The 13,235-nt window shown below is 39.3% G+C and overlaps 1 protein-coding gene across 1 annotated transcript; it reads left to right on the forward strand.

The window, feature by feature from the left end:
• The first annotated feature begins 401 nt into the window (after positions 1-401).
• On the forward strand, positions 402-12,979 carry atp6v0a2a (ATPase H+ transporting V0 subunit a2a). Its single transcript, XM_034123358.1, has 20 exons — positions 402-1,031; positions 1,485-1,563; positions 1,750-1,847; positions 2,689-2,826; positions 3,676-3,773; positions 3,884-4,010; positions 4,949-5,031; positions 5,127-5,220; positions 5,304-5,516; positions 7,416-7,566; positions 7,670-7,809; positions 7,886-8,043; positions 8,640-8,730; positions 8,823-8,941; positions 9,548-9,758; positions 9,836-9,955; positions 10,045-10,164; positions 11,046-11,163; positions 11,268-11,439; positions 11,999-12,979. Exons 1-20 carry the CDS (start codon positions 921-923, stop codon positions 12,099-12,101), a joined length of 2,544 nt encoding a protein of 847 aa, XP_033979249.1. The 5' UTR covers positions 402-920; the 3' UTR covers positions 12,102-12,979.
• Positions 12,980-13,235: the final 256 nt, after the last annotated feature.

Genomic DNA, 13,235 nt, shown 5'->3' on the forward strand with positions numbered 1-13,235 from the left:
AAAACTTGAGACATTAAACATTTCAATGATACAAAAGTTAGGATAATTACAATTAAATGTTATTGTTCATAATTTGTTGACTACAGTCTCCTCGTCCCAAAAGCCTTTCGTGCAGGCTTTAAATGTATTCTTGAGCTGCATTTTCCTAAGCAAATATATATTTTAGTAGAGCAAATAAACGCTGTTGATACAGCAGGGTGTTAAATACCTGCAGTTTTAATGTCAACACAAGGCAAACGTAAGTAAAATAACATTTATAAACAGAAATTATATACTTATTCTACACCAAACCTGTTTTGCCTCTTTTAATCCTACTATTCAAGAAACAACGATTATTTCAGAGGATGCGAGCCTACCTGGCAACCTGGCGACGCAATCTGTGTCAAATTGCCGGGCGACGTAGTGGGAATAAAGGCCGGAGCCTATTTCTGACTGTGGCTTCTCTTATTAACGCGTGATGCTGGCTTCAGCCGCGTTTGTTATCATGGCGGGTTAAACATTTAACTTTTTGTCTGCCTGTTGCTCGTTTCTGTGCAGCCAGCGTTGCGTCGTCTCCGTGTTTTAGCGCCGGAACAATGACAGGTGTCGGAGGTAAAACGCTCGCGGGATGACGCCTTTCTCCACGAGCCTGTGCATCAGGGAGGTTTCTGTCTTTGTTTTCATATTCTTTATTAAATAGACACCAGGCGACGATAAAACTGTCCACAGACTCGGAATGAGAAACAAAGCCTCATCTGGAATGGGACTTTTTTATTTGACGATAATTAATCCTCGAGGGGGTGTTAATTGATTAAATGCACGCGCCGACTCGTTACGTGTTGTGATGTCCTGTGTTGGCGGGTGGTGAAAGGCTCGGTGTGCAGCTTCATTGGGCTACAGACAGATTACTAAACGGCGCAGCAGATCTGAGGCAGATAAAGATGGTGTTTCGGAGTGAGGAGATGTGTCTGGCGCAACTGTTCCTGCAGTCCGGCTCAGAATATGACTGCATTAGTGAGCTGGGGGAGCTGGGGCTGGTCGAGTTTCGAGATGTAAGTATAGAGAGGATGCAAAAACACTCGTATAGAAGTAGTCTTTATGCTTATTCATATGCGTTATCTTATGTTTAATGTAGAAGAAACTGATACCTTACTTGACTCTGTCTTTCTCTTGGTAAACATGGATATGTAAGAGGGATGGTGTATGGGGGAACCTCCTGCTATTTTATATCTATCTATCTATCTATCTATCTATCTATCTATCTATCTATCTATCTATCTATCTATCATGACTGACTTTGAATGTAAAATGTATTTATTTCTTCAAGGTTTACGTCAAATTATTCCACATTGTACTTTACTTAAATGAACAATATTTAAATATTTAAATCAAATATGTATTAACAACAATAAATCATTTTAAATATTAGGGACAGTGTTAAGCTGTGATTGTTTTAGCACCTGCCCAGACTGATGCAGTAACCTGTGCTTCTCCTCTGGTTTCAGCTCAACCCGAGTGTCAGCTCGTTCCAGCGGCGCTTCGTCAGCGAAATCAAGAGATGTGAGGAGATGGAGAGGATTCTGGGTAAGAGAGAGAGCACCTGGGGTGGTTCATGTGGGTGTAGTCTTTAGTGTACACCTCAATGATATATCATCAGGGTTATGTAAGCAACTCACGGCTGATTTATTAAAACGGTCCCTCTGGGATTTAGCTCCGACACTCCTGGAATAATTACCTCGAAGCAAACAGTCAGCATTTTTTCCTGGACAGGTTACCTTCTGAGGGAGATTCAGAAGACTCACATCGCTGTTCCAGAGGAGGATGAGAGCCCGCTCGCTCCTCCGCCCAGACAGGTGCTCGAGATCATGGTAAGTGTTACTTCAACAGCCACATTTTACTGCAAAATTAACCATTTTGTACACTTTCATAGTGTTTATTTTTGTCTGTTTACACATAACACTAGTGTCCTGGTTCTGATCACTTCTGGATAAACTATTTATAGACAACATAGAGATCCTGGCTGTTCATTTATATGTAAACAATATAATATTATACAAGTTTTTTGAGCATGTCCTTCCACCTTCAGGTCTACAAACCTACAGTTTGAATTTCCCCACAGGGATTAATAAAGTTCCATCTTATCTTATCTTTTCCATATTTTCAGTATCGACATGGTGGAATAATTGATGCTTTTTGTAACCATGTCTAATGGTATCATGCATAGTTTCCCTTTATGGAGGGTTGACAAAATAGTGTAAAAACATCATATCAAATAATGGTAATTACTCATGCAGAAATGGCAGAAAATGCTGTTTTCAGCCTTTCAAATATTGACATTTCCTGCTTTTCTCTCTTTAATAACCTATTAAACCAAATGTGTTGGCTTTTAGACTGACAAAACAAGACAATTAAAGACATTGCTTTGGACTTTGAGAAACATAATTACACAATTTTACTTTTTTCAGACATTTCATAGACCAAATGATTAAATGTGTATTAAATATTGGTATTTATCCAGTGATAGTTCATGTAATTAGTTTAATTTGTCAGGATTTTTTGTCTACCTGCTATCGGTCAATGTATCTTTTACAGTTTAATGTTTTAAATGTGTGGACTTGTGGCGTTGTTGCTTTATTTTCCCAGTTGTTCCTCTTCATAAGTTAACTAAATGCAGACTAAAGGTGGTGTTGGATGTGTGTTGGTGTGCAGGAGCAGCTTCAGAGGCTGGAGATGGAGCTGAGCGAGGTGGCTCGGAACAAAGAGAAGCTGCAGAGGAACCTCCTGGAGCTCACCGAGTACACACACATGCTGAAGATCACACGCACCTTCATCCACAGCCGCTCCAGAGTGAGTGTGCTTCCTAACGTTCTGCTTTTGTCCTCCTCCCACTCTGTTTACATCTCAGGTGAAACGCTTCCCTTAACCTCGCCAGCTTGTTCTCTTGTCACGTACGTGTTTAGTTTCCCGTGGTGACAGAGGCTCAGATTAAAGACACGGTCACAGTGCAGTCGCTAAAAAATGACTCATCCAGACTGCTGTGATAAAAAGAGACACGGCAAAGAGCAACGATGGTGTCAATGTGAGAATCTGCCAACACCACAAAGTATAGGATAGTGGTGAAATATAACTAAGTGCATTTACTCAAGTACTGTACATTCACATTTGTACTAATCTATAATGATGTGTCCCTACATCTAATAGGAAATCATTTGGTTTTCATCCCACGACATAAGTCTGACAGCTTTAGTCATTTTTCAGCCTCTTCCTGTCCAGTTAACTCCATATAACTCCATATTATCTGATTTTGAAATTAACTTTTTTTAATAAACTGCAGGATAAAGTATTTCTTTATGGGCTGGATAACCTGGAAAATGCATTATCCCAAAGAAGAAAAAAGAGCTGAATATACAATATATAAAAGAGTTAATATGATCACAACCATAAACATCTACAGCAGTCAAATGCAAAAAAGCACAATGATACAGCACTCTTATCAATACTTACAAAACTGTTATTATAGTAAAACACTCTCAGGGGACATTTTAATAGAAAAGGACTTTTACTTTTGAATTCTCAATAAATATTTTTGCAGATAATGCTTACATTATTTTAATTAAATATGGTTTTCAAAGCAGACTTTGACAAGTAGTGGATTTTTTAATGTCAATACTTTTACATGTTTCCTTTTATAATTAGCACGAGGCTCTTGGTCCTCAGTATGAAGAGTTCCCCACCATGGAGACGGACTCGGTGTCAGGATGCACCGGCATGCAGAGACTCGGAGCCAAGCTGGGGTGAGCGGCGCGGCAATACTTGTCACTAACATCCACACAACACAACATCTTAATGTGTGCTATCATAAAGAAATGAACCTTTAACCTCTGCTGATCTCTCCTGGCTGCAGGTTTGTCTCCGGTCTCATCCAGCGGGTGAAGGTGGAGGCCTTCGAGCGCATGCTGTGGAGAGTGTGTAAGGGCTACACCATCCTCAGCTACGCAGAGGTGGACGAGAATCTCACTGACCTCGACACTGTGAGTTACTGCATGGTGCATGGGAGATGTTGTATCATTCATTCTGCCAGGTCAACACAAACGGGGGTTGCTGTTTTTTTTAGTTATTTAAGGCCCATGAAGAGCTGTTATCTCTATCGGCTCCTTACTATGAGCAACACATGAACACAATGTCTAGCTTCCCTTTATTTAGCTTTTCTGTGCTTCTTCTTGCTTTTCATATTGGTTATGGGTTGGCAAAGCTCAGTTGGAGGTGATTTTGTATTTCCAGGGTTAGGAAGGTTGCTTTTGAAATGCAATAGGTTACAGATTACAAGTTACCCTGTTAACATTTTAACCATTGTTGTGCACCAATCAGGTTATAAACATTGGATTTCAAATATGATGTAAGTTATTGGTGTGTTGGCTTATATGGCTTCTGTAAATCTGATTCAACCACATTTAAACTAGGGATATGTTGGAGCCGGTTCCATTTAGGCTTAATGAAGCAAGCAAAGTAAGCGAAGTCTTTAAGCGAAGAGCCATGGCAAACATAAAGATATTGACAGATATTTCTAGCTGATTGTCACTACTTACCTGGACAAATATCACAGGTAAATGTAACAGCTAAACTAAAAATGTGTCTGCTATTCCCTGGTTAGTGTGCTCTCTGCAGCTGGCTTGAATTTAGCCAAAGATCGTTTGTGAATTACAGTAGAAGGCACATTGCTCTTATAAGCTTATGAATATTTAGATGTATTTAGAAACAGAGGTAATTTAACGTTTTTGGGTTCTTAAATTAAAACTTCATGACTGGGATTTAGGCATGTCAAAAAAAGGACACTATGACACAATGATGACATTTAAATCCTACTTGTCTACAAACTCAAATACAAAGTGCTGTATAGTATTAGAGGTAGGTGTAAAAGTATATTTTTAAAAAGCTGTAATAATAACTTTCCTGATCTTTGTTGTTTCAGGGCGAGATCAGCAAAAGTGTTGTGTTTCTCATCTCTTTCTGGGGAGACCAGATCGGACAGAAAGTACAAAAAATCTGCGATTGGTAAGAATACCATCATCACATGGCTTAATCTTTCAGTGTATCTTTGTATTCTCCTTCATTAATCAGCGTACATGTCCTGTCTCTGTCCTCTCTAGTTACCACTGCCACCTTTACCCGCACCCTGAGAACGATGAGGAGCGCGCGGATGTGCTGGACAGTTTACGGACACGCATCCAAGACCTGAACAACGTAGGATCAATGAAGGAAGATGGACACATGAAACACGTCCACACACTCTCAGTGAGTTTGTAGTAACTGTTGTCTTCCCCCAGGTGCTGCACCGCACTGAGGAGTACCTGAGGCAGGTTCTGCAGAAGGCCTCTGAGTCGGCCTTCAGCTGGGTGGTGCAGGTGAAGAAGATGAAGGCCATCTACCACATCCTGAACCTCTGCAGCTTCGACGTCACCAACAAGTGTCTGATCGCCGAGGTGTGGTGTCCCGTCAGCGACCTGGCCAACCTGCGGGGGGCGCTGGAAGAAGGAGCGGTGAGGGGAAATTATTATTAGGGCTGGGTTTTTGTTTATGGGAACAGAAAACTGCCATCATGCTCAATAAACTTTAAAATGACATGTTTAAAAAATGCCCAAAAGCCTCTCGAACAATACAATACTTTTTAACAAAAGTGGAAAAAAAAGCTGTGTTTAAAATAGGGCTGTCAAGTTAACGCGTTAATAACGCGATTAACGCATGTGCATTTTTTGTCCTCGGCCGCCCCGTAGTTTCAGAGCGCATCGAGGTTCAAGGTTTCAAGGTTCAAGGTTCTTTATTGTCAAACTGACATAGCTACAGAGTAATTATGTTGTTGAAAATCTTATGTCACAGGCTTCTCCAACAATGCAACATAATAACAATACAGATAGCAAGAGCAATACAAAAAGAAAAATAGTTATAAAATAAAGTGAGCATGTGGAATAGTGCAGTACGAGTCTATATACAAGTTATTGGAATGATATATATTAGATACATATTACTGAGTAGCAGATGAATGTTTTGAAGTTGTTTCAACAGTTCAATTGTTTAACAGTCTCACTGCCCGCGGGAAGCAACTGTCTCCGAATCTTCTTGTCTTTGCCAGGATGCTGCGGTAACGTCTGCCAGACGGCAACAGAAAGAACAGTTTGTGGCTGGGGTGATGGGGGGGGGTCTTTGATAATCCGTAGTGATTTCTTACGAGTTTAAAATACCATCTATACAATCCAAGCACACTGCTGATGCCGACAGCCCCGCTCCTGCCGCCCGCTTGCGGCAGACCACACTTGAAAGTGTGCGGGGGAGACGCCTGGACACGTCTACGAGCAGCAAACTTTCAACAAAGATCGCTAAATGGGTGGCGACAGCTTGCAGGCCAATTAACATTGTGGAGGACGAGGGGCTGCGTGATATAATTCCGGTCGCATCCAACGACTGCACTTATGAATTGCCTTCCAGAGCCACCACTGTGTCGAAAATACACAACTTGTTTGAAGTCCAAAAAGCGAAAGTAGGGGAGGATTTAAGAAAGACTTCCACAGTTGCGCTCACCGGAGACTATTGGACTTAATAATGACAGTTACCTCGGGGTCACAGCGCATTCTTTTGACCCACAGTAGCATGAGAACTTCAGTCTCATGCTTTGACAGTTATGAAAACAGAGGAGCGGCATTTCGCCGACAACTGCGCCGACACACACACACACACGCGGGATTAATCGTGATTAACTATGGACAATCATGCGATTAAATATTTTAATCGACTGACAGCCCTAGTTTAAAATAATAAAATGTACATACTTACTAACATTTAATAAAACATCCTCAATAAACACCAAGTATTGATATTCATATTAAGATGTTATCATTACTTAAGAATCTTTGTGTAAGCCAAAATACTGTTTACACTGAGTATTTAGCTAAGGGTATAGAGTCAAAGATTGATTTATTTTAATCCTTTGAGCTGGTTTAAAAATAAATGTTGACCTATTAATTCAGGTGTATCACAATGAGTCTTTTAAAAATGCTTTTCCTATTAATACTGTCAGCAGAATAACTTCTGTTTCTGAACGACTGTTTCTAATGTTTTATTGCTTTCTAGTATTATTGTTGGTTGTGTAATTTCCTGTTTTTTATTGGTTAGCATTTCCTGTGTTTGCAGTGCAGTAAGTGCCAGTAAGTCCTACTGCTCCAGGCTGCATTTATGTTTCAATGTTTATTTTTTATTTATGTTAAGATTACATTCCCCACCAAGAATGCTTTAGTGGTAAACGTTCTGGTCAGAGAATCACTCAAACCTGTAAATATTTAACACAACACTGGGAGCTCCAAACATCATCAATGTGTCGTGTTCTGGGAATATATAACTCCGCTTCCAGAATTCTCCTTTACATTTTTGTCTTCATTTCTTCACAGCGGAAAGGGGATGCCACTGTTCCGTCCTTTGTGAACCGCATCCCGAGTTCCGACACCCCGCCCACGCTGCTGAGAACCAACAAGTTCACGTCTGGCTTTCAGAGCATCGTGGAGGCGTACGGGGTGGGGGATTATCGCGAGGTAAGCCCAGGTAAGAACCCACTCTTTGCTCATTAAGAACCAACTTTAAAGTGTCTTATTGTTTGCTTTGGAGAGTAAACAAGCATAATGAAGGGCGTTTCTCTCACTGGCAGCTCCCTACACCATCATCACATTCCCCTTCCTGTTCGCCGTGATGTTTGGCGACCTCGGGCACGGCATAGTAATGAGTCTCTTCGCCCTGTGGATGGTGCTGACGGAAAAACAGCAGAAGAAGAAGCGATCCAGTAATGAGGTAGGAATGAGTCTCATCCATAATGCAGTGATTGTAAGTGAGTTTTATCTGACGGCTGTGTGTCTGTCGATCTCAGATATGGGAGACGTTCTTCAGCGGACGTTACATCATCCTGATGATGGGGATCTTCTCCATCTACACCGGGCTGATTTACAACGACTGTTTCTCTAAGTCTCTGAATATATTCGGCTCAGCCTGGAGCGTCAAGGCCATGTTCACAAATCAGCAGTGGACGTGAGTTAGCATTAAATACACACCATTTCATCTGTCAGTTTAATTTAGTTCATTTTGAAATAGTGACAAATCAAATGTATACAGACTAAATGGTTCCTACCTTTTTACAATTTCTATTATCCTCAATTCTCATTAAAAGTATACATTTGAAATGAAATAAAGAAACCAAATAAAATCTATGTTCCTCACATCAAATCATTTATTGTTCACCCCGGTTGTATATTTCTTAATCACCTTATTTTCATGGTTCTTTTCAAATCTATCAAATGTATAACACCTTGTATTTAAAACTATAAATAATATATTTGTTGTTTTGTAATAACCAGTTCTGTTTACAATTCTCCTAACTCTCCTTTGTAGCATCAAAATCATATTTGTGATTGTCATGAATGTATTTCCCCAAATGTATGAAACTATGAAAGAAAGGCGCAACATATGTAATGAATTTAGATTGCGGATGTCTTTTGTTTTGTGTAATATTGACATTTAATGTGTTTTCCAGCTCAGTTTATGATCTATAACAAAAGCTGTCAGTATACAGCGTGTGGTGTTTCATGGGTTTTGTATTTGATGCATTTCTTCTTTGTACATTGCAGAAATAAAACCCTCCAAACGAATTCTCTGCTCACATTAGACCCCAACGTCACTGGCGTTTTCACTGGACCGTACCCATTTGGCATCGATCCTGTGAGTAAATGCACTCAGGCATTACCGTCAGAACATAATTGACTCATATCTCTAAGTAATTTTCACTGAGATGCTTTTTAATATCCTATCAGATATGGAACCTGGCAGTGAACCGGCTGTCCTTCCTCAACTCCTACAAGATGAAGATGTCAGTGGTTATCGGTGTTATCCACATGAGCTTTGGCGTGGTGCTGAGCATCTTCAATCACCTGTGAGTGGCTCCAGTCCCTGACAGGAACCTTATATCCATTTTATTTATGTATTCTTACAGCAATGCATTCCATCAATTCAAAAACACAGCGCCCATAGCTTTTCTATCATAGCTGTACCAGCAGCTTCTCATAAATGTCACAAATAAAACTGGAATATGAAACAATAACACACCACAGAACTTCATGTTTATTTCACGCATATGTTTACAGCTCACATATTTCTTTCTTTATTTTTTCAAGTAGCAGTATTTTTGTTCCACTGTACTGAATTTCATTTTACACCCTTTATTTAATCTTAAACTATTTTACACGTTTATAGTTTACCTTCTTCTGACTTTACTTTTATATTCGTCACTTGCACCATTTTTTCCAGTTTTTTTTCTTGCACTATTTTTCTTGTTATCTTAAGCATATGTATGTTGAATTGTTGGAGGAGCTTGGGACTGAAACTAGCTGTTGGGCATATGACAGTAAAGCCTTTAAATCCTGAATCTTTCTATTGCCTACAAAAACAATATATTGTTTTGAAGAGCATTTAAAGGGTGCAATCATTAAAACCACTCTTATCATTTCCTGTATTCCCATACTCTGTTCTCTCCCCTCAGGCACTTCCGGCAGAAGTTTAACATCTACCTGCTGTTTCTTCCTGAGCTGCTCTTCCTGCTCTGTCTCTTTGGCTACCTGGTGTTCATGATTGTCTACAAGTGGTTGGCGTTCGGGGCTCGAGACTCCAGCCAGGCTCCCAGCATCCTCATCCACTTCATTAACATGTTCGTCATGCAGGGGAAGGACCTCGCTCCTCTCTACCCAGGACAGGTAACAACATTATCTCAAACACTCTTAGCTCTGGCTGTATTTGATCCTGTGCTAATGCATTTGGTTTGATTCCACAGACTGGGCTGCAAATCTTCTTAATTGTCATAGCTATGCTGTCAGTTCCCGTGATGCTGTTAGGAAAACCGCTCTACTTGTATTGGCTGTACCGAGGAGGCAAAGGCCTGCGCAGACGCAGAGTATGTCTGATCCAACATTTTTTAAATACATATTTATACTCTACATGAGTAATTTTTCATTAAACTGTAATGGTGTTGTCTCACCTCAGGGTTATGAGAGGGTGAGGCGTGTAAGTGAGGACGACACCTCAGCAGCAGCATCCTATGAAGATGATGATGAAGAGGAGGGACTTGATGAAACGCCGGGCAGAGAAGCTCTTCCCAAAGAGGTCAGAGATCCACAAGTACCATGCCTTTTTAAATGTTGCATTTAAATGTATTTTATTTCATGCAATTTAAGATAATGAAACTGATGTGCTGCACAGAGTTTAAAGCTATTGCACATGTTCTAATTGTATACCTAGTAAGGCTTTTCCATTGTAGTCAAATATATAGAGCTTTCAATATCATAGAAACAAGATGCACCACAAATTTATAAAATAAGCGCAATTTGCCTTTAGTTATACAGTACGATTTGCAGCTTTGGTTTGATTATAGCCATTACTTCCCTTTTTTGTAATAGATAGTATATCCTAGTTTTAATTTAATTTCAATTTGTAATGTGGATTGACAGCCCTTAAAAAGAAAAAGCTGATATTTAGATTTCTTTCAGTTGCCATTCACCATGACAATGGTCATGCTCCCAGCTACTTTTGATCTGGAAAGCTGTAATATGTCACTTTAAATGACCTGAAATTGTACACTGTCTGGCTGCCTCTGTCGGTGATCCTGTGTATGCATGGCTAGATTTTGCATTGTGCCTGAAATTGTCTTTTGAGCTGTATTTAGTTACAGCCTTTTGAAAAAGTGTGTAGTTGTCTTGTGTATTTTAGGGGCGACAGCTTATGAATCTTTAAATCGTCCATTAATAAATTAAATGTTGATTATTTTATCAATTTATCATGTTGCTCTTTGGTCTATAAAATATCAGACATTTATGAAAAATGTTGCTTATGTTTCCCATAGCATGAGAGGACTTGTATTTTCCAGAACTAAAAGATATTCTCTCAAAATAAATATGTAATGTATTGAACAGGAGAACCGCAGACATCATTCCCCTTAGTATAACATCATCAGGGCTATAATATGTATTATTTGAACTGTTTTTCAGTTTGACTTTGGGGATGTGCTGCTGTACCAGTCCATTCACACCATAGAGTTCTGCCTGGGCTGCATCTCCAACACTGCATCATACCTGCGTCTGTGGGCGCTCAGCTTGGCCCATGCCCGTGAGTGCAGTCACAATAACTACTACTACTTTATTTTCCTCGGATATTAATTCATTTTCTGTGTCTTAGTGCATCCCCATGGACGTATTCTGTTTTGTTTTCAGAGCTGTCAGAGGTGTTGTGGGGCATGGTGATGCGTCTGGGCCTGAGGATCACCACGAGGGTGGGGGTGGTGTTTTTAGTTCCCGTGTTCGGCCTCTTCGCTGTGCTCACCGTGTCCATCCTGCTGGTGATGGAGGGTTTATCAGCTTTCCTCCACGCTCTGAGATTGCACTGGTGAGTCTTCCTGTACCGACTGATCTGAAGAAATGTTGGGATTTTAGCTATTCTAATTAGTCATTTGTTTTCTCAATTTATTGATGAATCACTAAGCCTATAAAATGTCTGAAAATAGTGAAAAATACTTGCTTTCTTTGAAGAAACAATCAAAAACCCAAATAATTTCCATTAACAAAATAATGCTGTGAACACCTTTTAAATAATTAATCAAATAATTGATTGATTTTCCAAACAACACAACAACATCGATGTATGCATCATATCAAATATAATTATCATATCATGGTATAGCTCAAATGATACATTTCCCTGCTCTTTAAGGCAGTCATTTAGTTAAATGATGCAATTTATTTATTTAATGAAATATTGCCTTTTCAATTTAAGCTTAAATAATGGGTCTTTAAAAATGTTTAATATAAAGACATTTATTTCTTCTTCTTTTTTTATATAATATTTGGTGTGATTATGCTAAGCTTTATTCAGGTTCCTGTTGCATTTACTTCCCTCATCGTTTATTAAAAGTTCCCTCATTGCTCACTTGGCCATTTGATTTCAGGGTGGAGTTTCAGAATAAGTTCTACCATGGGACCGGTGTAAAGTTTTTGCCCTTCGACTTCTCCCTCCTGCCCTCCGTTTTTGAACAAGATGGCCTGCTTTAGAAAAAAATGGACTCTGACGTTTTGCATATGATTGGAAGCAGACTTCAGAATTGGGAAGGATGCTGGAAACAATTTACACTGTGATGACGACAATAAACCTTCAACACAACGGACTGAAACTCACTCTTGTAGCAACGTTTTTCACCATGACGATTTTTTAAATGTTATCGGCTGTGCTGACTGCCTTACTAATGTACCCAGCAAACCCCTGAGCATACAGAGGTTGGAAAATATTCTTCTGATAATTATTTAATTTTGTAGATGAGCTCTACACTACTTGCTACACCAGTTGGGTGAGTTTTAAACTTTAATTTGCATTGTGCTGTGTAAACTGGTTTTGTATTATTTACAACATGGTATTTAAAAACCGTTAAACAGTGCAATGTAAAGTTACAAGACCACATCAAGCATCCTCGTGTAGTGCCATAGAGGTTTATTTCTGATGATTAGGGGATGCTTTGAGGTCTTTTAAAACTGCTTTCTACATGAGGAGAGAAACCCTGTAGGTATCGAAATCTAAAGAAAAAACACATTGTGAGGCATATTGTCACAAAGCACTTTGCATAAATGATTGTACAATTAAAACGTTTCACTGATGACTGTGATGATGCCAAATGGAAATAATATTCAACTGCTAGCTGTTTGCTTATTTACTTATTAATGCATTTATTTAAGCGTATAACTTCCCCTGTAATCGATAGAAAAATACTCCTGAAGAAGTCTAGAAGCTTTAGGCCTCTCTGACGATACTGCTTGTTGCGTTTGTTAATGATAATTAATCTTGGTATTTATTTAAATTATTGTCTGTACAAGAGTCCAATATTTTACCATTTTGATGTGTTGAATAAAGGTTTCAAGAAATGCAAGCAAGTAAAGCATTCATGTGTCTTTTGCTCCCTTATTCATTGATTTTGGTGGCCAGTTACAACCAACGACTTAAGTAATCATTAATCCATCCTCTTCACTTACAGGCTGGTTTGTCAGAATCTCAATTGGGTGAATGAGCAAGTGTGCAAAGTTTGTCACAGTCTCATTTTGACAAGGCATCAAAGTAAGCCTCAGTCTATTTTTCGGTATGAAATTAAACCATTGGTAGTTATGTGTTTTCACTTGTATCTCATTTCTCAGAGACAT

Source organism: Trematomus bernacchii, unplaced genomic scaffold (assembly GCF_902827165.1).
Source record: "Trematomus bernacchii unplaced genomic scaffold, fTreBer1.1, whole genome shotgun sequence".
NCBI classification, from domain to species: Eukaryota; Metazoa; Chordata; class Actinopteri; order Perciformes; family Nototheniidae; genus Trematomus; species Trematomus bernacchii.